The 27,299-nt window shown below is 43.8% G+C and overlaps 1 protein-coding gene across 4 annotated transcripts in view; it reads left to right on the forward strand.

Annotated features, from left to right (window-relative positions):
* The window catches only part of ZNF131 (zinc finger protein 131), a 182,346-nt gene that overhangs the window by 35,095 nt on the left and 119,952 nt on the right, over positions 1-27,299 (forward strand). For 2 of the 4 annotated variants that reach the window (XM_078675031.1, XM_078675033.1), the window contains exons 5-6: positions 10,742-11,102; positions 11,205-11,427. In XM_078675031.1, the coding sequence (XP_078531157.1) occupies positions 10,742-11,102; positions 11,205-11,427 (584 nt within the window). Of the gene's footprint in view, positions 1-10,741; positions 11,428-27,299 lie in introns of all 4 variants that reach the window. The other 2 variants (XM_078675030.1, XM_078675032.1) reach the window with 1 other exon arrangement.

Raw genomic sequence — 27,299 nt, forward strand, 5'->3', positions numbered from 1 at the left:
GCCGGTTCCCAGGGCAGCACAGGAGAGGCTGCCTACGTGGGGAAACTGCTGGGGCAGCCAGGGGTGGGCGCCCTGGACTGCCCCCAATGAACCAAGGCATGCCATGTGCTCAGGTGGGACCCTCACCTCCCACCCCCCCTTTAAAAAAAGAGCTACGTAAGGCCACACAGTAAGGACAACAAACAAAACAAAGGAAGCAGCTCTTTGGGGCAACGGGAGGGCCTCTCCTCAGTATGACGCTCCTGGAGGAGCGCCCCATAACACTCTGTTGGCCTTGACATTGTGAAGCCATTTCTGTTACCTGTGGTGGTCCCTTGATGGTGTGGCTACCACCAATGATGTAAAAAAAAGGTGCCTGGGAGCGACAAGAGCACCGCTGCTCACCCCAAGGAGCCCAAAAGGAATTTACTAGAAGAGCTGATCCCAAGTGTGATGGGGGAAAGGAATTGTAATTCAAAACAACAATAGAGGGAGTGTAGAGGTAATGATAGAATCACCCTCCTGGCTAGTATTTATAAACAAAAAGATTCTATCAATGTGTGATTTATGGATTTTTATCTTTTGGTGAAAAACTGATACGTGAATAGCGAACTAGGCTCTCTCTTAGAGTGACAAGACGAGGGCACTATGTGCTTTTAAAATACCCCTCACACACTAAGAATCCCTTAGTGTCATGCTTCATCATTGGGGTCTTCCCATCCCTCTAAGGGGCGGGGTGTGCTACGACCTACGCGGGAGCACTGTTTTTGTGACAAAGGCTATGTGTAGGTGCAATGTAGGTGTGATCAGTGAAGTGTAGGGACCTAATTCAGTGAGTGCAAAATAAAAAGATAAAAATTCCCTGGCAAGTAGAAAAAATATATTTTATTAACTTCTCTGGCTGGGAACATTAAAAAGGGGTTTGTGTGGCAGGGCTATTAGCTCACTACTGGGTCGACATGTTTCGTAAGCAGTACCCTACTGCTTATTCATCAGGACCTCTAGTGGTCCCTACAAATTAGTACTCCGTTCTAAAGAGGTATGCCTATTGTCCTACAAACAGGTAGCAAAAATCGGCCACCTATTTGAGCTTCTGGGCATGAGTTGGCCCTCGGTGAAGCGTGAAAAATGTTGACCTAGTGTGGTCTCTGTAAAGGAATGAGGGAGAGAAAAAACACATATTGGCAAAAATGATTTGCTGACCAAAATGATTATCACATTATTATCGATAAGTCTCCTCATTCAGTCAAGGTTCACAGTGCTAATGGGTGACCCCGTTTGTCTAGAGCATTAATGTCACGCTCATTGGAGAGAGGAGGAACAGTAGTATGCTCCTGTTGACAGATTAAATGGTCTGACGAGTATCGTTGGCCACACATCTATGTGGACAGATTCAGACTCACAAAACACACATACATGCGACTCAATGCACTCAAATGACACCATTGCGATATGGGACTTGGGGATCAATATACAACAAATATCGATCCGAAGGACCGTTGGAGTTATAGTTAAGAGAGGGGGGTGGCGGATATCGTTCTCATTATCATTGAAGCGAAAAAGAGATATGCATACATACTGATTAGGCAAATGTTAACTGCCCCATGAGCTGGCAGGCGAAGGGTATTCCACGCGGTAAACTGTGAAAGAAAACCGCACCTTTGTCTTAGTTATACAGTTCGCGTATAAGTCTTGCTGGCTCTCGTAATGAAAGTAACCGGGTTTAGAGACTCGTGGTATGAGTCTTTGTACTTACATTTACCGAATTTTGTGCAATGCTTTATTCCTACCCTTGTGCCGCTCTGAAGAATTGGGAGCGTCCAGTCTCCTTCCTTGTTATAGTTCAAATGCGAGTGGTGTTTGCATCACCTGATTACGGGTAGCGCTGAAAGCTATTGCGCTAACCCAAGATGGCCACCACGCACGGGACAGAGGGAGGGTGGTTTAGAGAAGTATTTCCTCTGTTTCTATGTTCTCTGTTGGACTGCAACTTAAATCAAAGATACCTTATCTAGGGGTGCCCCCTGAATGCTATATTTATAAAAACGGAAAATTGTGATATCAATTATCAATACCATCACAGTAGGGTTTTTTTCAGTATATTCTTTAGAGGACATGTAGAAGTCATTAAGTTGGCTGTGAAAGATCACGTAATTCATGAATCGATTGGAGCGTATATATTTTCGCGATCAAGAGATTCTTATTCTTGGCAGATGACACGTGCTGGCTGGGCGACAGATTGGAATATTGTACTCACTACAAATTACTGGTGCACATTTGAAATTAAAACACGGCTAAGGCGCTCATATGGATAACCTACAGAGGGCTTGATTGTATATTGTTCGCTAATCATGGGCTCGTTTGACAGTTAGGAAGAGTTTTATAGTTGGCCCCAGGGGATTTCATCGGTCAGGCCATTTTTGTTCGAGTTACTGCGGAAAACCCACCTCTGTTCTTTTTCTAGGAGGCGTTCCTCACGGTCAACCAATTCGATTATTGTTCATGAAATGTCCTCAGGTTTATGGCCTCTTTCTAAAAAATGGTTGGTCAGTTTGGTACTTGATTTTCTGCATTTTATCGTGCTTTTGTGCTCCCCTATTCTCAGTTTTATAGCCCTACTCGTCATACCGACGTATTCCAGGTGACACGGGCAGGTAATGAGATACACCACATTGAAACTATTGCAGTTACTGAAGCATCTCTGCTCCCAAGTTGTACCATTGCGAAAGACCAGTTTTTTGCTTTTTTTAGTCAAGCCACCCACTTTACAATTCCCACACGGATGGTGGCCTTGTACAAAATTGGGATTCTTTTGAGAGTTATTTCTTTCGATTCCTGGTCTTGTATGTACCAGTATGTCCCTTATGCCTCGCGCCTTTCTGTGGGAGAAGATGGGTTTCGGTATCTGTAACCCTCCACTGTTGACGATTCTCCAGTTCTTATTGACAATTCTTGTCACCTGGTTGGAGCTCGTGTTATATGTTGTTACACAGATGGGTCTTTTATCTTCTTCCTTTTGTACTTTTTCTTCAAGTAGGCTCTCTCTACAGTTGTTTTTTGCCCTTTTGTATGCCTGGTTAATGATCTTTTCGGGGTACTGGCGAGTTTCCAACTTTTTCCGTAGGTCTATGGACTGAAGTTTGAAATTCTCAATTTCTGTGCAGTTTCTGCGTAAACGCAGAAACTGACCATACGGTAAATTGACCCGTAGGTGTTTCGGATGGAAGCTCTGGTACATTAACAGGCAATTTTTAGATGTACTCTTGAAATGGGTGGTGGTCATCAACCTGCCATTCTTGGGAAAGATGTTCAGGTCTAAGAAAACAAGATTACTGTTCGAGGTGGTACTAGTAAAATTGAGAAAATCATCTTGGAGGTTCAGCCAGGTAAGAAACTGTTGAGAGGTTCTTTCATCTCCATCCCAGATGATAAGGATATCATCGATGTACCTTTTCCAGGTCTTGATGTTGTCTCTGAACGGATTAATGGGGTTCAGTATCCTGGTTACCTCCAGATGGTGCACATAGAGACCAGCTATGCTTGGAGCAAAAGTGCTCCCGATGCTGGTCCCGTGCTTCTGCAGGTATATGGTGCCATTGTACTCAAAGAAATTCTCTTTCAGTGCCAAAGAGCAACACTCTATAATCACGTTGCGTGGGGTTTGATATTCCCAGTCATCTTCAAAGAGGACATCTTCGATGATCGCAAGGGTTTCATTATGCGGCACAACTGATTAGGAGCTGGGTGTTGGGGTCAAACCTTGAGTCCTCTAATAGGTTCAGCACATCCTTCGTGTCCCTGAGATAGGTTGATGTTCGTTGGACCATTGGTCGGAGAAAGGCGTCAGCAAATTTTGAGACCGGCTCCAAAACTGAACCAATCCCCGAGACGATTGGACGGCCCGGGGGATTGTCCAGGTTTTTATGGATTTTTGGTAAAGTGTACAGATACGGGGTCTTGGGATTCTTTTGACATAAGAAGTCTCCTTCTTTTTTGGTGATCCAGTTGTGAGCCAATGCCTCTTCCACCATTGTCTTGATTTTGATTTTAATTCTTTCTGTAGGGTCTTCTCGCAGAACTTCATAGTTTCGTTGATCTTGTAGAAGTCGCATGCATTCATTGTGGTACTGTGTCATACTTGGTATTACAGTAGCAGCCCCCTTGTCCGCTGGTTTTATTATTATTTCTTTGTTGTTGCTCAGTTCTTGTAATGCTTTCCGCTCTTCATTGAAGATGTTCTGGAATACTCGTGTGTTTGATGGACTGAGATCCTCGAGATCCCTCATAACGGCCTTCTCGAATGTAAGGAGTTCAATTGGTAGTGTGTTATCCATCGGGGTGAATCTGGATTTAGGTTTTAGACCGGTGTCTCCTTTTTCCGTTACAACCTCTTTGTTTTTGAAGAAAACTTGGCGTTTCAGCCGTCTCATGAATTCCTGCATTTCTTTGCAGAGATTGAACTTGTCCATGTTGGCAGTAGGGACATACCCTAAACCTTTCTCCAGTACTCTTCCCTGGGATTCAGTCAGTTCAATGTCTGTCAGGTTCACAACGAGGCTCACTTCTGATTCTTCGATGCCCCTGTCATGCTCCTTGTGGACACCCTCGGTGTTTCTTCTTCCCCGGTGTTCCAATGTACATTCGTTCCTCTTCTGTTTCTCCCTTTGTTGCGTCCCTGGCGCGAGCCTAAAAAAGTCGTTTGGTCAAAGTAGCCATAGTCTTGCTGTGGATATCCCCAAGGCGGGAATAACCCCTGTGGATGTTGGAAGGGTGGTGGGCCAAATTGCTGTTGGGGGATACATCGTATGTGGTGGATAGTTGTCCCATCCTCTTGCACCTCGGTAATTTGGGCGTCTGTGGTTAGGTCTCGTTCCTTGATATCTAGGGCTTTTCCCCTTGCTTGAGTTCGAACTGTTGGAACCTGCATCAGATGATTCGTCATCAGTGACATTGTCGCGTGACGGTCTGTAGTCATCTTTTATGTATGGATAAAATCTTTCCTTTGTCCACCGACTTGTATCTTTCTTTAGCTTTTCGTATTTACTTTGTTTCAGTGATGACTCAAATTCATTGGGTGTTTTGTTTAGTTCCTCAAGATATTTTTTGAGATTTGCAGGAGTTTCATAGTTTTTCAGCCGTACCTCAATTGTTTGTATTTCAACTTTGAGTTCAGATGCTAACCTGCTTGCAGTTTTTATTATAAGTACAATCCAATCTCGTGTACATCGCCATGAGATTTGGGACCAGTCAATTTTAAAGGTCTTGTCGTCAAGGAAGATATTCGGACATTAACAGTCCATGAATTGCGGTCTTAATTTGGGTTCTTCTTAATTCTTCCAACTCGTCCCAGTCATTATTTCTTGTGGAAGAGCCCGCAGTACTGAGGCCGTCAAAAGTACCCAGAGATGCCATCAGGTTGGAGATCTCATCTTCGGTGAATGCAAGTCCTAGATCAGCCATTTTCCAAAAAATAGGGGTTTCCTTATTAGTCCCAGTTGTGGGGTGCCGTCGAGTGCAGAATCACGTAGTGTGCTAGTGACACAGTTTCTGTTGAGCTCCCGCAGCTGCACGCTGCCTATAACTTCAAAACAACAATAGAGGGAGTGTAGAGGTAATTATAGAATCACCCTCCTGGCTAGTATTTCTAAACAAAAAGATTCTATCAAGTGTGATTATGGATTTTTAATTTTTATCTTTTGGTGAAAAACTGATACGTGAATAGCGAACTAGGCTCTCTCTTAGAGTGACAAGACGAGGGCACTATGTGCTTTTAAAATACCCCAATGATGAAGCATGACACTAAGGGATTCTTGGTGTGTGAGGGGCATTTTAAAAGCACATAGTGCCCTCGTCTTGCCACTTTGGGCGGGAGAATCGGAGAGAAACCAAGTGAGGAAGGGAGGGGTGCCCACCTTTGCCAGCCCCACCCCACAGGTGGGGGAGGCGAGGTGAAGCACAACTCTCAGTCCCCACCATCTTGCAGAACCAACCACTGGAGGGTGGAATAATAGGGGGTGTACCCATCCCAAGGAAGGAACCCATTGGTCCCGACCTGTACCTACCTGTAATGCCCCTAAACTTAGTCTTCAGGGGCAACCCTGAACCTTGCCTCTTCAGACAAGAGCGGGCCAGAAGAAGGACCGAAGAAGCCGTGCTGAACTGATTAGAGGAGGATGCCCACTGACTTTTCCCCAGCCCTACCGGCCTGTCCCCACCTCAAACCTTCTCCAGCGAAATCGCGGTGGCCTGCAGTCAGCAGCCCCCAAGAACCCGGAGGACCTGCCCTGACTTCCCAAACCAAGACTCTGTCTCCCTTGCGCACCGGATTTGCACACCCACTGACTCTGACTCTGGCTAAATCCGTGAGTCTGCACCACTCTGCACCCAACACCCACAGCCGGAGTTTGAGTGGCTTTGGGTGGCCCAACCAACTGTGTCCCAGCATTCCCAGGCCGTTACCTCTTCAACCGGTGGTCACCTCCAGAAGATCTTTGTCCCTGAGCTTGCAGTGTTTGTTGCAACAGAGAATCCCCATTGAAATCCACAGGGCACCCGATGCCAAAACGGCACCCTGCGCCAAGCTGCCCCTGTGCTGCTGCGGGTGCACTTTGGGTGCTGACTCTGGTCCCCATTTGCCCTGAGCCTAACACCAGGAGCTTTGCTCCCACAACCTTGTGGCTGCCAGCTCGTGAGCAGCCACCAACCGGAGGCCCCCTATCCCCCATTGGCTAATATTGGGCGTCAACACTGCAGCCGGCTGCTCTAGTGCTGCTCAGGGTGCTTTGAGAGTGCATCCTTGACCCTGGGGGAACCCTGGTTCTAACCCCAGAAACCCAACTCCCACAACAAAGTACTTACCTGTAAACCGATGACTCCATTTTCCTCCCATATGATTGCTTTGACTGTTTTTCCTGAAAATTGTTCTTAGTATGAAGTTTGTTTCTATGGAACTCTTAAGAAAACTGCAAACATATTAAAACGGCATTACTTGCCTTTTCTCTAGGAAATGTCCCAGTGTGATATCTAGGCATATCACATTGAGTAGAAAAAGTAATCCATAAAGTAATCAAAAGCAATCTTAAGAGTAATTTCAACGGTATTCAAAGCATTTACAAACCTGTAACAAAGTAACTTTCATTCAGCTAGCTTGTATTGTTCAACCTGTCTTGTAATGTACCATTTGCACTTACCGGTGCCGCTCTTGCTTGTTTCTGGGAAATATAACAAAATAATATTTTTATACAAACCAATTGGTATAAGTTCAGTCTTTGAGTATGTGACATCATTTCTTGCCTGTGTCTGTACAATAAATGCTTAGCATTACCCTCCGATAAAGTCTTACTGCTCGCCCACACTACCACAAATGGAGAGTAAGGTATTATCTACAGTTACCTCTGCCTACCTTTGGGGTTCCACTGGGCTCTGTGCATACTATAACTTACTTTGGTAAAGTATATACAGAGCCAGCTTCCTACAGGTGTTTGTTTACCAGTGGAGGGCAAATATGAACCCATTATTTATGCAGGCCACACAACTAATGGCCTGTTTCCTTACACTAGCCCACACCACCTCTCCTGAGTAGGCCTTGGACTGCTCTGCTTTTGTTCCTTTAGAGATTAAAGTTCTACAATGGGGCACTTGGTTCCCAGTAAAATGACAATTTAGGGCTTTATCCATCGCAACTAATAACCCAAATCCTTGCATTCTGTGTGAATAGTGGCAAGGAACTTGTCATATACTTGGATCAAAGCTGTTTCTCCATCACCATAAGATCTGTCCTACTGGTAGACTCCAACGGGCATCTTGGGTAAAAACTGCGGAAATGTAAAGGAGTCTATCTGTGGGTTTTCTGTACATTTCTGGCCTCAATCTCTCATTGTCATCAGTGATCCTTAAGTCTAGAAAAGCTATATGTTGCCTGTTTAAGGTGCTCATAAAATTCAAATGGGGTTGCGATTATTTAACCTTATGGTGAAGGATATAGCACTATTTTCTTCCCCTTCCAAAAATATTAAAATATATTTGTAGTTTTTCTAAAACTTGGTCAAGCAATGGTACAGATTGATAGATGAAATAGATGTGTGGTTTGAAAATGGTGCAAATTCAGATTAGCCGTGCTTGGTGCAAAAGTACTTCGTATAGAAGTACCTGTGATCTGTGGATACAGTTGGTACTCCAAGTGAAAGGGTTTTTGTCATGGCCAGTTTAGCACACTGCCTTATTAAGTCCACAGAATTGTGTCTAGAGGTGTTGCTAGTAGAAGATGCTGTACTGCATTCAGAGTCCCTTTTTGTGGGATGCCAGTGTAAAAATCTCTTTGGGGGTTGGGGGGTGAGGCCAGGGTTTAAATAGTACATCTTTTGACAGGTTGAGGATGTCTTTAGTGTCTTGCAGAAAGGGTAACTGGAATGATGTGGCAGGGAAAGGGCAAATTATGTGTTAAGGTTGACTAAATTAGGCAGCAAAAAAAGTTGAATTATGTGGTGCAATGTGGCAAATATTGTGATATCATTACTTTTTCATTTTTACACTTGTTAACACTGTAGGCATATGTTGCATCTCATTAGTACCAGTTTAATACTCGGATATACAAATAAGTACCAGAAAGGTGACCAGTTAAACTTTGCCTTACACTGTGTGGCAACGCTTTTGGTATTGTTTGAAGCGTTGGAGCGAAAGTTTTCTTGTTATATTTATGCAAACACAACCATGACTGCACAATCGCATATTTCCAGTGGCATGCACTTGTAGTGATCCATAGCCTTCACATGTAGTCTTATAAAATAAATGTTTGTAAATGGATCGAAAGGTTCAAGGATGGATCCTATACATGATACTGTTGCCTGATGGAGATATTCATTGTTTGGAAATGTTTGATAAAATATTAAATTATGAAGTCGTCAGGATTTCTGTCTGGTGGAACTTTGCTTATCTGTTTAACCCAATTTTCTTTTAAGCGACCTTTTAAAACTCTGATCTTTAAATTTCAGTCTTATGGTTGAGTCACAATTTACCTTTTGGTAATGTAATTCTGTCCATCAGTAAGTAATCTTGAGCATTCTGTTCAGTAGTCGTACCTAAGGAGAAAGGTTGCTTCCCCGTTGTCTGCTGGTTTGATCACTGTGTCCGGGTCGATCATTAATGATGGTAAAACTTCAATCGCTCTGATGGAAAAGTTGTGAAAGGGACATTTATTGTTCTGTAAGGATGATTCCATGTCCTTAATCATTGCCTGTTCAAAGGTTAATTCAGGTAGAGTCTGATGTGGAGGAAATATGAAGGTAGGCCTTTTGTTAAGATCCGTGTTGTGCTCCGACCATCTTCAGTCTGTCATTTTCTTGGCGAAAAAAAAGCTACATGGTTAGTGTCCTGTACCCCCGTTTTCTATCAGAAGGCTAAAAGGCCTCTTCCTTGTAGGCCTTTTGATTGCTTAGAATGTAGAAATGCACTCACTGCTGTTCTAGTAAGGAATGCCTTTATCAATGTAATTTTGAGAGTGGCCACTTGGAGATGAGTTTACACCTTTGCATACATACTGTCCAGATTCCTACTCAACCCGTGTACTTCCTTTGAACATAATGCAAGACCAGATTTTGCTGTTATTAGGACTCTGTTTCAGTGTAATGTATGAAGCACAGGATCCTGCAAATACAGCAATGTATGTCATTTTAACCAGTGGAAAAGGAGGGATTGACATGTAACCTTTTCCGATTCACGCTTTGTCTGGTTGCCTTGGGCTAAATGGTCTGATTTTGAGTTTACAACCTGGACCAGCTGATTACATTAATCACCCTAAATAAATCAGAACTGATTAGGACAAGGGATCCAATACATTCCACTATATGGCTGGTCTTAAGCAGTGGCAAAAATGTCCTCTGCAGGGTATGCTGTAAATGTAGGCCGTTGATCACCATATTTACTTAGGGACTGCATTTTTCTTACACTTTACGCTGACTTGGGAGTTGTAGTATAGCAAAGGTCCATCCTTTTCCCAGAAAATTATAGCAAAAGTGTTCTATGGCTTGCTCCAAGAAATAAATGGTCTGATAGATATGCTGTCAAATGCACTGTAGTGAAGACATTAGAACCCACCCTTTTGTGTTTGCCAGGTTATGCGGATTAAGTTTAAATGTTTGTGCTGATTTTAAACGTGAACGGTACATTTTCTTGTACTGTGGAAAACTAATGCTTCATTTTGTCATGCGACAGAGCATTTTGATCTTATTACAAGCACAGAATAAAAATTCCACGGGTTCCTAAAACAAACTTATGGTTTGACTTCTTATCAAAGGCCAGAATTACTGCTCAGGTCAAACTAGGGTTAGAGGAAAAAGGTAAAAGCATTTAGGTTCTGCCCAAGACTGACTTCTCTCCTGCAGTATTAGTGTGACATTAATTTCAACTCTTGGTATGAGGTTGAATGTTTATTCTGATTGGAGTTGTTGTCAACCATTGTGTGGCTGATGTGGAATCCGAAAGCCTTGGCCATTGTAGTTAACACATTCTTAATCATAGTTTATGTTCACTTTCTCCTTTGTAAAACTCGGTTGTACAGGAAGTTGCGTGTAAAGATACATGGGCAATATATATGTAAAATTATGCAGTGTCCTGATTTTAATTTAAAATCTCAACTAGCTTTTCAGATTATAGAGTGAGAACCTTACCCGAAAAGGTACTCAATATATTGTCTTTTATCGATAACTGCTTGTTGTGATAAAGAATTTCATTGGTTATTTGTTTCATAACTGCATATTTATTTCAGAAACAATGAAAATTCCTCACCTTTTGAAGACAGTCCACCAGGTAGTAATAAAACCAAAAAGAGGAAAATTGCAGAAACCTCAAATGTCATCACAGAAACTTTACCGTCCGTTGAAGCGGAGCCTGTTGAAATTGAGGTGGAAATTGCTGATGGGGCAATTGAGTTAGAAGATGATGCCATAGATACCTTGGAAGAAGACACCTCGGCAGAACAAACCATAAAATATATACAAAGCACAGGTTCATCAGATGACTCTGCACTGGCCCTCTTAGCAGATATCACTAGCAAGTATCGGCAAGGAGAAAGAAAAAGACAGTTAGAAGAAGAAGGTAGCCCTGAAACAGAGCTGACATGCAAACAGGTAGAAGACATTGAAATTATGGAAGTACAGCTGTCACATGCCAACAACTTGTTCCATTGTGAGAAATGTAACCGTTCATTTAAATTGTTTTACCATTTTAAGGAACACATGAAATCACACTCCACTGAGACTTTCAAGTGTGACATATGCAATAAAAGGTACGTACGAGAGATTGCCTGGAAACAGCACCTCACCTGTTACCATCTTGATGAAGATGGAGCCAACAAGAAGCAGAGACCGGGGAAAAAAATACATGTTTGCCAATACTGTGAAAAGCAATTTGACCATTTTGGACATTTTAAAGAGCACCTTCGAAAGCACACAGGTAACCATTTTCATTTCTACTTTTATGTGTTTTGTCTACTGTCTGTGTCGCATGTCCCATTTCTTTCTCTATGCTTTTGATACCAATCCGCCTGTCTTTAAACAGAATTTAATAATATTATAAGGCTCATGGATTGCATTGTTTTCCAAAATGTATATTCACCAGTATGCTGTTAAGATCTTTCAACTGGGTATCAAAGTTGTGATATTGTTTTAAAGGTACCAATATGCTGCAAATACTGAAGTGTTTATTTACTGGGCTCGTCGTCTTTGAAAATTGAATAGAAATGCTCGACAAACTGTTCATTTGCTTGGTCAGAATGTGTTGGTGCGTTTTTTCATGCTTAGTGAGACTAAGGCCTATGGCCTACCAGTTCTGATTTCACAAATACCGACATTTTTAGGTCTCGCGTGGCGTACTGCGCACATGCGCAGTCGAGCTAGCGAGATTTTTAGGTTTTGCGTGGCGTACTGCGGACAGGCGCAGTCGAGTTCGTGCGATTTTTGTTTTAGAGTGTTCCTCACTAGCGAGGGTTAAGCCCCGCCCCTCTTCTCCATTGGCTGGCTATCTAAACGGTGGCCAGCCCTTGGAGAAGAGGTCCTAGTGACATTCTTCTTTCTCTCGAAGACCAGTCCTTTTCAGACTGGGTTCCTTGCCTTACGTTTGTGGTAAAAGCTTTCTTATCTTCTTTATGGGTCCAGATGGCCCCATAAAGAAGATAAGAAAGCTTTAAAGTCAGCAGGAAGTCCGGGAGCCCAGCCTGAGGCTAAAAGAGAAATGTGTACGCCGTCCGATCGGGGGTCTCATCCATAGAGAATAGGGCTGGCGAGCTCTTCTCCTCCATTACGGACTTTTTCTGCGTGGTGAAGTTAACGCTGACTTCTATTTAGCTCTCCTTGCTCGTTCGCCGGCGCTTGCAACAATCTAGCCTGTAATACCTCCCGGCGGCTCACTTTGCTTGGTATGCATGTGCGTCTTTGTCTGGAAAGAGAAATCAACTTAAGAGGCTGTCCGGTTCGTGCAATACCTCCCTCCTGTAGTCCCCTGATGCCACTTTCGCTAACTTCTGGTTGATTCGCGCCAGGACCCTTCTGTCTGCCCTGTTCTCCCCCTTATTCTTACCTCCAAGTTGCTTTTGGCTTAAGTCTTCCACCGTTTGTATGATTCCTGTCGTTTGCTTTTTTGTTGCTTCTGAAACCGAAAGACTCCAAGTTTCGGGACGCAACCTGCTAAGGGGCTGGCTGACCCATGTTTGCGCACCCACCCATGTAATCGCACCAACCATAAAATAAACGTTCCTCTTAAATAAGCTGCCCAAATCCATATACCCATTGACTTGAGCTCGCCCCTTACCGTAAAGGATTGCAATAGCCCCAACATAAATGCGCACCCCCGTGCGATGCGGCCGCCATTACCGCTGCATGGACACTTGGCTGAAAATTGTGGGCGAGACAATGCAGGGAAGGGAAGCATTGTCCTGACGATACAGAATCTGTAGTAAAATAACTGACCTGTATGTGGCTCGAACCTGCAACCATGTTACTCTTCGCACCACACCGTAACCAATTGAGATAAAAGGCCCCAAACGCATAATGCAACAGAACATTGTAAATCGGTTCAAATATTAGTTAGCATGTGGGAAAAGCATTATTACATCCTTCATACATACTTCCCTATTATATCAACATTGTCATCCCCTGTCTGCGCTGTGGCGGCTGGTGCGGACCTACAGCTGCCGTGACCTGGTGCCTTTGTCAATGTATCGGGTGGCCTGTACATTGCTGCTTGAAATGGCCTTGTGCCAATATAAACATCCTCAGCTGCTCAACAGCAGGCCATCCAGTGCAACGCGACCAGCCGTGAGCGCTCCAGTATTACCACACTTATGCGCTGGCCCCCAATGCTGATAGCAAATTCCCTTTATCAGCAGTGCTTTATCGAGAAAGAGCAAAGCTGGCATTGGATGCAAGGCAGCACGAGAAGGCAGTCCCCATTGCCCCCCCGCCCCCGCACGGCACGGCTAGGGAACACAAAACGTGCGTATGTGCTGCGATTAAAAAAGAGAGAGAGAGACTCTGACTGACTGAGGCATTTGCGAGAGATTAAGCTATTGGCATTATAAATGACAATGCCATTTATTTATCTGTTTTCAAAACCAACACATAAATAAAAATGTTGTCATTTACAATGCCAATAGCTATAACTTTTGCAAAGGCGAGACCGTTGCATTGTAAATGCTTGTTATCTTTACAAGTTAAAATCCTTAGGAAATGGCTTGTGTATTTGAAAGTTATGGTCATGAATGCATTAATGTGTCTATGAACTGAATATTGCAACTCTTTATTTGGATTTACGAACAAAATCTATTATCCACCTCCAACACATACAAAATTTGGGCTACTCGGGTCCTTTTTAGGCTGCAGATTTCTAAGATCCACTGGTTTGCTATGGGTAGTGCTTAACTTGTAAAAGAATGTGTGCCGGTGCCCAGGGCTCTCCTCAGAAACCACAGCCGGTGCAATTGAATATCGGTGCACTGAATACTATGGCTGTGTATTCCTATAACCACCCGTGCTTCTTTAATTCACTTCCAGACACTCCCTACCTGTTTCGTACTCTTGCAGGTTTCTGCTTTCTCCCTTTGTGACAATTTTTCTGACTTTGTATTATCAGTCGTTCTATTTGGCTTGTTTTTCCCCTCTGTTGCTCTTGTAAATATCTGAGGAAAAAAGATTAGTGCCCAGCCCCAACAATTAGTGCCCTTGGCCCACAGCAGTAATCACCGGCTCAAATTGGGCTTAGGTGAGGGGATCCTCTTGAAATCACTATGCATAATACATCAGATTGTTTATGCCGTGTGTCCTCCTATACACATCTGTTAGGTATATCCCCTGTGCAAATTATCAATCATGCTCGTGGTTTCCTTTTCTACCCAAACATAATTGGTTAAAGTGGGGTTAAGAGGGAGCTTCTTGTGAATTCTGTGCTATTTCATTTGAAAGCAAAGGAAAACATGTAAAATTCAGATGAAAGAAAGGTGTCGTGACTATTGATATGTATATTTAGTGAAATAGTTGCTGTTTAATTCCTCAGCTTACTGCGGTCTCTAGAACCAAAAGGCCATTTTGTTTTTTTGACCGAATGTAGCAGTATAAATATCCTGATGGATAGATGTGTTATCTTCTGTTTGACATTATACTTTGGTCAGCCTTTGTCGTAGCACATAATGAGAAAATATATTTTAAACTCACAGAAAATATGCTCTCCTAAACCCGGGGTTGTGTAGTAAGTGCAAAGGGAAAAGATTATTTTCAAGGACGAGAACCCTCACTCACCCAAGGGTGACATGCTTCATCATTGGGCTCCCTCCGCACATCGGGGCCACAAGGTCTCAGATGTGGGCTACGACTCTCCACCTAGTGTAGTGGGTGGAGAGGAGCTGAGGTGTTTTCAGGCAAAGGGATGCCACAAAGTGGTTTTGGTGAGTGAGGGGCAGAGTGCAGTGAAAAAAGTGTGTGTTAGGTTAAAACTATCTCAGGGCTCAATTTATTTATTCAGTAGTGTCCTTGGATAGGATTAAAAATAAGAGGACAGGAGGTTCAAAACAAATATACCCCCTTAAAGGTCAACATGTTTTTACCCTTGTCAGTCTCCAAGGGAGTTCATAGGCATTCCTCAGGACCAAATATTTGTACAAGTCACTCCCCATGACACTCTCCTAATTCGACTCTGGGATTGTGGTCTAAGGGGGACGGTGTGGAAATGGCTTAAATCATTTCTAGCCAACCGTCGACAAACGATCTGGGCGCCACCTCACTCCGCAGCTATGTCAGCCCTGGAAGTGGGGGTCCCTCAGGGGTCTATTCTTAGCCCCCTGCTTTTTAACATCTTTATGGCCCCCCTTGCAGAGGTTGCGGAGTTGTTTGGCGCCCAGATCGTGTCTTATGCTGATGACACCCAGCTCTTGTTCACTCAGAATAAGAACGAGGTGTTTGATGGGACCCGCATCAGAGGCTGCTTAGAGGCAGTCTTTGATTGGTTCAGGAGGCATGGCCTGAAATGCAACTCCGATAAATCGGAGCTGCTCTTTTTCGGGTGTGTCTCCGAACCAAACTGGAAGAACTGGTGGCCTCAGGATCTTTTTCCCCCTGCCAATGCCAGTACCAAGGCTAAAAACCTTGGTATTATTGTTGACAACGAGTTGACTTTTGGACCTCAAATAGCCTGTCTTGCAGGGAAGTGCTTTGGTATCCTACGGATGCTTAGGAAATTCCTCCCTTTGGTTTCTGTGAATTATCGAAGGGTTATTGTCCAGGCATTGGTAGGGTCGCGCCTGGACTATGTTAATGTCCTTTATTTAGGTCTTCCTAAGTATCTTGTAAGAAGACTTCAGGTCGTGCAAAACTCAGCTGCTCGGGCCATTTATGGTCTACCTAGACGAGCTAGTGCTTCCAATCTGCTGAAGGAATTGCATTGGCTTCCTATAGCCAAAAGGGTGCTGTTTAAAAGCCTGACGCTTACCTATAAGGCCCTCCATGATTTGGGCCCTAGGTATATTAGAAAGCGCCTTGCTTTGTACCAACCGAGCAGAGCTCTTCGCTCCGCCTCCTTGTCTACAATGCGCGTTCCATCCATCAAACGAGCCAGACAAGGGGGGCGTTCGTTTCATTACCTGGCCCCACGTGCTTGGAATGAACTTCCAATTGCTCTTAGACAGGCCCCTAGTCTGTTGTCTTTTAGAAAGGCATTAAAAACATGGCTTTTTATTTAGGAATCGTGTTGTCTTTTATTTTCAGTTATGTTTCCTTTCCATTAAAGGTCCTCTTCGCCAAAGCGCCGGGACACTCCATTGTGAGTAGCCGTTGCGCTATAGAAGAGCCAATTAACATAACATAACATAACATAACATATACACGCCCTTGTGTAAAACAATATGGCTATACTGGCGTATTCAAATGCGAACACCAGAAACGTGGGTAGGTAATAGTCCATTTCCATCCGTTGGAGGAGACCGACTTAGGCTCTCTGTAGCCACAAGGTACCCCGCTGCCACTTCGGCTCACTGAACACAGTCCTGAGCCATGTGTACTGTGTAAAACGGGGTCCTAGCGAGATTATATTTTGAACCTGTTAACTAAATTTATGTAACAGGATCTTGCTAGCACTTCACCTTCTGTGCTTACCTAGGGCATAGGTTTGTCACAACATTGCCTTAAAGAAATATAATTGAGATGCGTTTCCAGTTTTGAGATCGGTCTGCTCAGGCCAATCAATGTACATGGGTTCATCCCAATGAAATTTAAAAAGTATACAAATTATCCCAGGAGTTGCATACATTCACATAGTACACTCGAAAGTTTCTTGATGGGTTTGGATGTATTTTTTTCTTGTTAGTACATTAACCAACATGAACCATTATTAAGTAGTACTATGGACAAACTCCTTATTCATTATCCAATCAAAACCAGTCCGCCAGCTGCTGAAAATCCCAGCGTTATGTTTAAAGGATACCCAGACTCCAAAAGGGCTATTGGGCATTACAATGGTAAGCAAATGCTGATAAAAGGACATATGCCAATATTGCCAGTGGCTGTATATTGTTCAAGGCCTGGGAAATAAACAGATATGTATATAAAAATATTTTATTCATCAGCTCTTATTTAGTTGCCATTGTTGGTTTCTTCTGGATTATTGGAATTTTAAAAAAAAGACTCCGCATTTTTGTAAATAGGCATTTCTAATCTTTCACCCTGCACTGCTCACACCTTTCTGAGTAGACTGCAACCTGCTTCAGCATCCCCTGGGACCTTGACTATGGGTCTGCCTTCGCAGAACACGACTACATTCATGATCAAAATATCCCAAAACAGGTAAATGGTTCTTATGTTTGATTACACTATGTCTGAGCAGTTTGGCCTCACCCGTGCATAGTTTAAAGAACGACTGCACACTTGCCATCTACTAAAGTACATGACAAGTGTAGTTCTATGTTATCTACAATAAGTAATTAATTAACTGTAAATTAGGACCATCCTCTTGGTCAGCTTCTGAGTGCCAAATGTGCAGTGCAATTCCTGTAGATTAACCTTCAGTAGATTAACAGCACAGAGATTGGGTAATGTCCATTGAAGGTCTTGCACATCTAATCTGAAGGGTTTTCCAGTTACCATGTCAGGATCTTTTTGCGAGGGCACTGCTGTTGAAAGTTCTAATACAACCATGCATTCTGCATAGTCTTTCTGGTGAGCAACTGTGCAGTGAGACGAGTCCAATTTGTCAAGAATAAGCCATTCAGAAGACAAAAGTGGTCAGAGAGAGAATCCACCTTGGCACCAGTCTATCTGACTGACTTTTACTTTAGGGTTTCTCTGGTTTTCTTTCACTACTTCCTTTTCACGTCCAGTGAAGCAACGGGGCAGACTAGGTATCACTCCCCTACTGTGAATCTTACTATGGTCTAATGTGACTTTACCAGAGGTCAGTCACAGCACTGAAGGCATCGACCTGCCAGTCCTATTCTAATATCATGGGGATCTGAGTAGGGGAATCCTTTGGGGCCTTTTGTACATTAAACAATCATTTGTTGTCTAGGCACCAGAGGCCTTGGCTGATCCAGTCAGTATTTGGCACCCTCAAGTTCCTACTCTTTGGCTGGTGCCAGGTGAGCTTAGTTAGTAGGCTAAGAATGCTACAGCATAGCACAACTGTCATTAAAGTCCCAAGTCCAACAATCTTAGACATCACTCCACACTACAAGAAGGTTGCTCTAGTAAACCGAGCTGGTTACCCCAGATGAGTCCCACGTCTGCAAAGTCATGACTTTCAACACTCTTGCCTCATTGAGATTTCACTCCTCCAAGCCATCCCAGTACAAGAATAGCATCTGTGTGGACCATTTCATGCCCAACCTCTCTTGGATTAGTTCTTTTCACAACCTTTACAGACATAATGATTAGAGCTATTCAGCAGCTCATGTTTTTTGTGATCTAAGCTTAAGAGGAACCCATCTACCTTATTCTCTGTGGCTCTTCCATTCAAGCCACTTCCAAAAGAGATGCATGCACCACAGTATTGTTGTGCAGGTAGAACATGTCGCGTTGGAAGCCCATGAAACCGCTGTAGACTGCAAGTCCATGGATAAGCGGTAGTATTTCCTGCAGTCTATTAAAATAGGATGTGTAGCTTCCAATTAGATCATTAGTGCTGAAGCAGCAGACTTGTCAGCTAATTAATTCTGCCACAGACTGCATCTCATTCTAAGACCTCCTTTGCATGTCCTTGCGTGTGGGCTACAGACCCAAGGCCTGAACTTGGATGACCTACACAATATACTGGATCTATTTAGATCACATGATGGCGATTACCCGAGGATGAAAATGGAGACTGAAATTCCTAATTCGATGAGTCTGGAACAGAAAATACAATTTTACTCCAAAAAGCTTAGTCTAGTGGATTTTCCTGATGGTATCTTCCACAGTCAGTTAACAACCCCTTACCCCAACTCTAGGGCCAGCAGCATCCAGTGCAGATGACTGGAAGAAAGAGGGGTAAGTTTGCAATTGGCATCACCTGGAAAATCCTCCAACAACTGAAAAACTGCCTCTAAGCTACAAGCACTCTGGCAGTGCAGAAATATCACCAACCACTTTCGACTATGCTTAATATATAATAGAAGATAATTGGGTCCTCCATTTTATTCTGAGCTGACAATCGAGCAGGATTTATAAAGCGTGGCTTGTCACCTCTGAGAGTAATCCGGCACTTGCTGTAGGCCTCAGTGGAGGAGCGAGGTCTTGATGCCCTTACTGAAGTCAGTCGGCGAGGTGTGGAGGTTGAGGGTGTTCCATACTTAAGCAGCAAGATGGGAGAAAGACTATCCTCCGGCTCGGCTTCGACGTATGTGCAGGATCTGGGTGAGTTGTGATGAGCGAAGGTTCCTGATGGGGCTGTGAAAGAGCAGACGGGTAGGCGTGTCCTTGGTCGTGGTGGGCTTTGTAGGAGTGTCAGCAGCTTGAACTGGCATCTCTTTTGGACCGGGAGCCAGTGGAGGTCCTTCAGGTGCTGGGTGTTGTGAGTTCTCGTGGACAGGTTGAGAATTAGTCTGGATGCTGCGCACTGGATCGGCTGGAGTCTTTGCATACGTTCATTGGTGGTGCCTGCATACAGTGGGTTGCCGTAGTCCAGGCTGCTGGTGATTAGGGCCTACGTTACCGTCTTCTTGGTGTTGATGGGGAGCCACTTGAAGATTTTGCAGAGTGAGTGGAAGCAGGCTGCAGAGACAGCGTTGACATTAAGTTTCATGGAGAGTGTGTTGTTGAGGATTTGTTATTTTGTTATTTGTTATTGCGGGTTTATATAGCGCCAAATCACCTGCAGGTCTCGGGGCGCTTTTGACCACAAGACATAACAACCGAGGTACTGAGAGAGGGTAGAGGGAGGGGCAGGATTTACGCTAGGCTGTGTGCTGTTCTGAAAAGGTTGGTTTTCAGGGCTTTCCTGAAACGGAGCAGGTTACCCTCCTTACGGAGTGCCTCAGGCAGGGCATTCCATAGGTTCGGTAGTACGACCGAGAAAGATCTCCCTCCCATTGTAGCCAGTTTGAAATGTGGGCAAACAAGGAGTTGGGCGTCTGAAGACCTAAGGTTTCTTTCCGGTCTATATATCTCAATCCGTTCCTTAATGTAGGCCGGGGCTTGCCCATAGATAGCTTTATGGGCTATACAGAGGCTTTTAAAGGTGGACCTCTGCCCGATTGGCAGCCAATGTAGACTCTTTAGTAATGGGGAGGCATGCGCTCTCCTCGGGAGATTAAAGATGAGCCTGGCGGCATCGTTTAGGACTACTTGAAGTCTGTTAATTAGCGTCTTTGGCAGGCCTAAGTAGAGCGCATTTCCATAGTCGAGTCTTGACACTATGGTGGCGGAAACCACTGTGCGAAGCATCGGCTCGGAGAGGAGAGGAACTAGTTTGCGCAACTGTCTTAAAAGGCCAGTGCAGGTACCAACCACGGTAGAAACCTGGTTGGTCATTAAAAGAGCACTGTCTAACTTAATGCCAAGACTTTTGACTGTCGTAGCTGGCTGTGGAGTTGGGCCCAGCTCCTGAGGCCAGAACATGTCACTCCAAGAGGAGCACTTGGATGGTGCCGAGGTTGAGCGTGTGATCTTTTGGCACGGGGTGGGGTCAGAGTTCCACCGGCCACCAGGAGTTCTAGAGAGTGGTGTTTGCCGAAGATGAGGTCTCCAGTCTTATCTGTGAGTTTGAGGCAGTTGTCTTTCATCCAGGCTGAGACATTCTTCATACAGTTGTGTAAGTTTTTCTTTGTTAAGATGGGGTCTGCTGAGAGCGATAGGACGAGTTGTCCCTCATCGGCGTAGATGATGTTGATGTCGTGCAATCTGGTGCTGTCATGTAGACGTTAAAGAGGGTAAGGCTGAGGGATGAGCCTTGGGGGTCGCCGCAGATGCTGTGCTCGACTTCCGATGTGCAGCGAGGTAGTCTGATTGTCTGGGTGCGTCCCCTGAGAAAGCATCTTCTGTTATACCAATCTGGCATAGATGATCAGTGAGTGTGTGGTGGGAGATCATGTTGAAAGAGGCAGAGAGCTCAAGCAGGATTAGGACGGCTGATTGTCCTCTGTTGAGTAGTATGCTGATGTCATCTTTTGCGGCAATCAGGGCTGTCTCAGTGCCTGGTTGCTTCGGAATCCTGATTTGGAAAGGTCCAGTAGTTTGTTTCTCTCCAGGTGTTCGGTGATTTGGAGGTTGATGGCCTTCTCTAGGACTTTGGCTGGGAAGGGGAGCAGTGAGATGGGACGGTAGTCCTGGAGTTCTTTGGGGTCTGCCGATAGTTTCTTGAAGAGGGGGTCTGACCTCGGCATGTCTCCAGGCGTCGGATAAGATGGCAGTGGTTAATGAGGCGTTGAGGATGGTGGTGAGTTGGCTGATGACATTTCCTCCCGAGGTTGAAGAGTCGCTGGGGACAGGGGTCAGTAATTGCCCCAAATGGATGGATTTCATGAGGGAGGCTGTGTTAGGTGTGCTGAGATGTTTCCATGCAGTGAGCGGGTGTTCGGCGGTGGTGGTCGACATTGTCTAACATTGCCAGATTCAAGAGACATTGCGATCCAAGAAAACTGTTTTAAGAAATGGCTTTACCCAGTTGACCAATGAATTTTATCTTGTCCTTTATGTTTGTCTGTGAAATTCCAGCTCATAAGGTGACCAGCTGAAGGCTAGCACACTGCTCCAGTCATCCAAGACTTTTTTTAATTTAAATTTTATAGCAATTCCAACTAGAGATTCGTTTGAGACTGAAAAACCCCATTCTGTTTTTCCCTACTCTTCTCACTCCTTCCTTTTACATATCACATAGGCGAGCAAATATGAAATTATCAGATAACACCAAGGCTGTTGATGACTTCAGCCTATTATTAGGTAATAGCCTCCGACTTAACAAGTAGAAGATTGAGTTACGAGCTGCATATAGTTGTGAGTAATACTGAGTGAAAATGCAAAGTACTTCTAATGGATTCGATGCAATATTCCCATTATAAGCAGTAATACTGGCTATGCGGTTTTCACCACCATGTCCTCAAAGTGCTAATGGCCTGTTTGGGCCTGTCACCCTCCCTAAATCTAGTGTGGCAGTTGCAGTACCTCCTGTTCTGCAGCCTCTCTGATTTATCATGGATCTTCGCTGGTAAATTTTAATCCCTTCTACAGTCATATTCTCGTTCCAGGTTAGACTGTTACCTTTACAGCTAATTCAAACACCTTTGTAGACCTTTTAGGATTCTTGACAACTTGGCAATAAACATACCACAAACGTAGGACATTAGAGGGAGTGTTCTTAATGTTCTAGGCAAAATCGTAATATTTTGCACCTTTGCCATCAATGTATTGGATAGGAGCCATAGTTGTATTTCTGATCAGGGAGGCCTCCACCGTGGAATAGTACCTTAATTTAATGAATATCTGATGAATGAAAGGACTTTTGGGTGTCAGGCAAAACATCCTCATGATCTGATGCAAAGCAAGGACATCTTTAATGGTGACCTGGTAATAATGCACTGATAACATTGAAATTGCCTCCCAGACTCTATGAAAAGAGGCAAGCGATATGCATCTGTTCATAGCCATGGTTTGACTAAATGCTCCTTACTGAGAGCCATGTTCGAATCTGCCAGGTCGACAATTCATTCTGGCTTTCACAGACTCCAGTTCCTTAGTTTATGTTTATCCTCAACATCTGAGACTCTGGCCTCTACACAATGACGGCTCGTGCCACACTTATCAATTTTCTTTGTTTGTCCAGCCGGTTGGTCAGGCTGTCTATTTTGCCATCTGTTGAGGATGAACTGTTTCCTTTCTCTGAGCAGTTCTTCCACCTCTTTATCCCCATTGGGCCTCCTTCTTGAACGTTGCTGGTATTATGCAAGTTGCTCTACTTTTTGTCAAAGTTGAGCTTTCCTTACTTAGGGTCGGTTTTACTGTAAACCCCTAAACAATTGCTCCCAAACACCAGAATATTTTTCAGGAAGTCTCCACCAGCTCAGGCTACAGATTCAGCTGCAACAAGCTCAGTCTCAGTGTTACTTTAGCAAGGAGTCATGTATTCATGTTGGGATCACACACGATCAATAAGCTCACCTTCTACCTCAAATGTGTGATATAATGTAGCTATGTCAGCAAGTTGCAGGAAGTAGTCCGTGTCCTAAGGGGAAAAAGTACAGGCACAGTGCAAATGTGGCTTCATTATGAGGCCACATGAACCAGACCATGGTTCACCCCACAAGTGCAACTCCATGCTTGGCAGTTATTTAAATAGAACAGGGCTCCTCTTAATTGAATCATTTAAGTTCATGAAGCTCTCAGTAGATTGAAGGTGCTGACAAAATCATCTCACCAGGTGGTGGGGTCCTTGCTGGCTTAACATCTGATATAGAAGAGCCTACACATATGTCGAAGTCACTAGCATGCTCATGAAATCATCTGTATTCCTATTTCTCCTAGGTTTAAACTCTGAAGGCTGGCCTTCTGCTCACCACGTTTTTTACAGCGCCTGCGGCACAGACACCCACAACAGCAGGTTTGATCGGACACTGCACCATTGCCTCAGTTATCAGGTACTTTGTCCCTCCTGCAGTTCTCACCATAGCTTCACCCAGAGTCCAATCAACTGTGGTGGCAAGGATCTGGGATTGGCGGGGGTTGTCTGCCGTCTGCCAGAGGCACAGACTCTGCATGCACAAGCTTCAGTTGAGACCCACTGTGCATCCCAGCCATAACAGCACCATCTCTGCAACTTCTCAGCATAATATGGGCTTCCACACACCATATCCGCACTTCAGCCCTGCCTTTCACTGAGGCAGTCCAAGTTTTCACTGGGTGGGCAGCAGAATGATTCAGAATGCTAGTCTGAGCCAATAATGTGGCCAGCTCTCTGTCGCCCCAGTCATGCATGGAGACTCTTTAAAAAAAATACAATAATTCTGAAAGTACAGAATGTTCATGCTTAGTTTATGGACTATTAGTTAAGGGAGAATCTTTTTTAGGGAAGGCTGATGGGGTAGTTGGAGTTCCAGAACGAAATCCATTTAACATTACATAAAAGAATATTGCTTACATATTGAACAAAAACGTCCGGAACATTCCAGAATTGATCAGGGATTTCTTTTTCCGGGCTGTGACCTGGGTAGGTGTGTTCAGCCTACATTGCATTTGGGTTTTTCCAGGGCTCTCTTCAGGAAGCAGTTGTCAGGATTCCTCCCGAGGGATCATAGTCGAATGGATTCAGACAGTAATCCTACAATTTCCCTCATCTGTCTTCCCCACAGTCTGAACTATATTGTACATTTCGAAGTCCTGTGCAGGGAAAAAGGGGCACTGCGTAAGGGAAAGTAAAGAAGGCAAATCATACCTGCTGCCTTCCATCTCAGGAAGGACTTATTCACATTCGTATGCTAAAGGCCAGTGTCTGGTTAAACTCAGTCTTGAAAGTTCCTTAAAATAACAAGTTATAGAACCACTTTATCATAATGAACTAATATGTAGGAAAACCTTATAAATGCAATATAATTTGTCAAATGATTTCCCAGTTCCATCAAAAGAGTAAACTGTTATGAACCCCAAGACCTCGAAAGAACTGGCACTGTAGATGCTTTTCGACCACCAGCGCACGACTGAGGGATTTAGGAGGTGAAGTAGATTGAAAGGTGAATTGAAGCAGTTTTTAAACTGGTAAAAAGAACCGGAATAAATGGACCAAGGAGATGGAACCAAAACATCAAAGGTGTAGGACACAATATTGGTGATTAAGTGAGTGGTAGTCCTACAACAACTGAAGAGTTCAATCAATCAAAATATCTTTATTCGATTGTTTGGTGCAATCATAATAGTACAAATAAAATATCATAAATACATTGTTACATAAAATACAGTATGTTATTATATTCATTTAAAACCAATTACTTAAAAAGCTAAAAATAATTTCATATGTAAAGTGCAGATTAAGTGTCCCTACGTTTCCTGATAGTTTGACATTTTTTAGGAACAAAATTGTTCTTGATACAGATACATGGTTATCTAGAGCTTGAATGCTAATCATCGCCACACGACAATGACGAAGTCCTAGCTCTCTTAATAAAGGTAATAAAACAATTTTCCTCATTTCATCATAAAATTTACAAAAAAGAAATACATGTATCGTACTCTGGGGGGAGGTGTTATCACAGGGACAGAGTGGTAGCTCATTTGTCCAGTTGCTGATCGTGGGAAAGCTAACCAGTCTGTGGAAGATGTTGAATCTGAAACGTGTGAGCAGAAATCGCTCATAGATGCTTGTTACATAAATTAAATATGGCTGCATCTTAAAAGTTACTAAAACCAGTTGGTGCTGCTGTGTAGAGGATTTTAGGACCTCCGCAGCAGTCCTATTGGAATCCAGAAGGGCTAAACACTCTTTCTTCAGATCTTTTCGAGAAATTACTGAGATATCAGAGGGATTCTGTAAATATTCTTCTCTCCCGATATCTTTAAGAAAGTTATAAACATACTTCACCCATGGGATTTTTGTAGCACCGTCCAATTTCAAAATATCTGTCAGGACATCTCTATTTAAATGTGTCGCTTCTTGGGTCCAGACTCTATGCCATAGTAGAGCTCTATTTTAATAAGGTCAGTAATATAAGATAGGCCAAGTTCTGAGTGACAATTGAAATTGGAAGAGCTTTTAGGAAGTTCCAGTATGTATTTTAAGAAAGAATTTTCAGGCACCTGGATGGGTGCGGGGTTAGCAAGACCCCAAACCCCACTGCCATAGATGGTACCAGTTACACATTTAGCTTTATAGATTTTAATCAATTCCACAGGGGGTCTTGTTCCTAACTTGCTAGAAAAGATTTTGAGAGCGGCAGTAGATCTTGAGTGCTCAAGCTTTTTAACAGAAATAGCTTGGGACCACATCTCATTTTGAGCAAAATGTATCCCCAGATAGGAAAAATGTTTAGCAGATTCCAATTTTTGCTCTGCTATAAAAATTGGTCTCTTAGATTTATTTTGCTTACCACAATACATAGTAAAAGTTTTTGATGTATTGACTTTCAGGCCCAACTCCTTCATAAAGCGGCAGTAGCTGTCGACCACACGCTGTAGGCCCACCTGAGTACGTGACATAAGTACAGCGTCGTCCGCGTACAAAAGTGCTGGTATTGGGCGGCCGCCTACAAAGGGGGGATCCGAACTGTCTTTGCACAAGACACCTTCCAACCCGTTAATGTATAACTTAAAACTTAAAAAGGAAGGGGGCCAGGACACAACCCTGCCTGACCCCGCTCCTGATGGGTATTGTGTCAGTGCGTTCTCCGTTTAGACCAAAGCGTACGCGGGCCGTCGCATTACTGTAAAAACGTTTAAGATAATAGATAATATTAGATTCAACTCCAAGATGTTCCAGTATAGACCACAGCTTGGAGTGTACCACGCAATCAAAAGCAGACGAGAGATCCACAAAGGTCAAAAACAAGTTACCCTGTTTTGCCCTCGTGTATTTCCCGATCAACAGGAGCAAATTCAAACCCTGCTCTACTGTCCCCAGACCTGAGCGAAAGCCATACTGGAGATCGGATAGGACAGAGTTTTCCTCAGCCCATACCAGAAGTCAGTCTAGAATAATTCTGCCCGCTATTTTAGTAAAGGAATCCAGCAGGGAAATAGGCCTATAACAGGCGGGATCCTGTCTATTTCCCTTTTTGTAAATCGGGACAATTACGGATTCCACCCATGTGGGCAAGAATTCGGCAACACAGCTAGCATTGAGCACCTGAACCAGAAGGGGCGCCCACAGGGCTGGGATACTCTTAAAAAGGTCTATGGGGACCCCATCTGGCCCAGGCGCTTTTGCGCCCTTGCTTTTACTCAGCGCCTTTTCCACATCCTCCAGTGTAAAATACAAATTGCTGTTAAAATGACAGTTGTCAAGGGAGATCAATTACTCCACTTGGCTTTCTTTATGTTCTTCTCCTTCGTAAACTCTTTCGAAGTGTCTGACCCAGTCTGAGTTACAAATAGCAATATCTATTTTCGCACCAGTCTCTTCGGTGAGGAAAGGAGTTCTCACAATTTTCCAGAAATTCACACTGTCGTTAGTTATTGAGGCTGTGTGGAGAGCCTCCCAAGCTTCGGCTTTCAGAGTGTTTTTCCTAGCTTTAATTGCCTCTTTATAATCTTTCCTAAGTCTACGAATTTCCTCTGCTGATCTAGGGTTATTATGCAAAGCCTTTTTTAGCGTTGCATAAGCCTTAGTGCATCTAGTATCAAACCATCCTCCCTCCTTCTTTCTGTTCTTAAATTGTCTAGTTAGGGAGTTTTTAA

This window comes from Lissotriton helveticus, chromosome 2_1, assembly GCF_964261635.1.
Source record: "Lissotriton helveticus chromosome 2_1, aLisHel1.1, whole genome shotgun sequence".
Taxonomy (NCBI): Eukaryota; Metazoa; Chordata; class Amphibia; order Caudata; family Salamandridae; genus Lissotriton; species Lissotriton helveticus.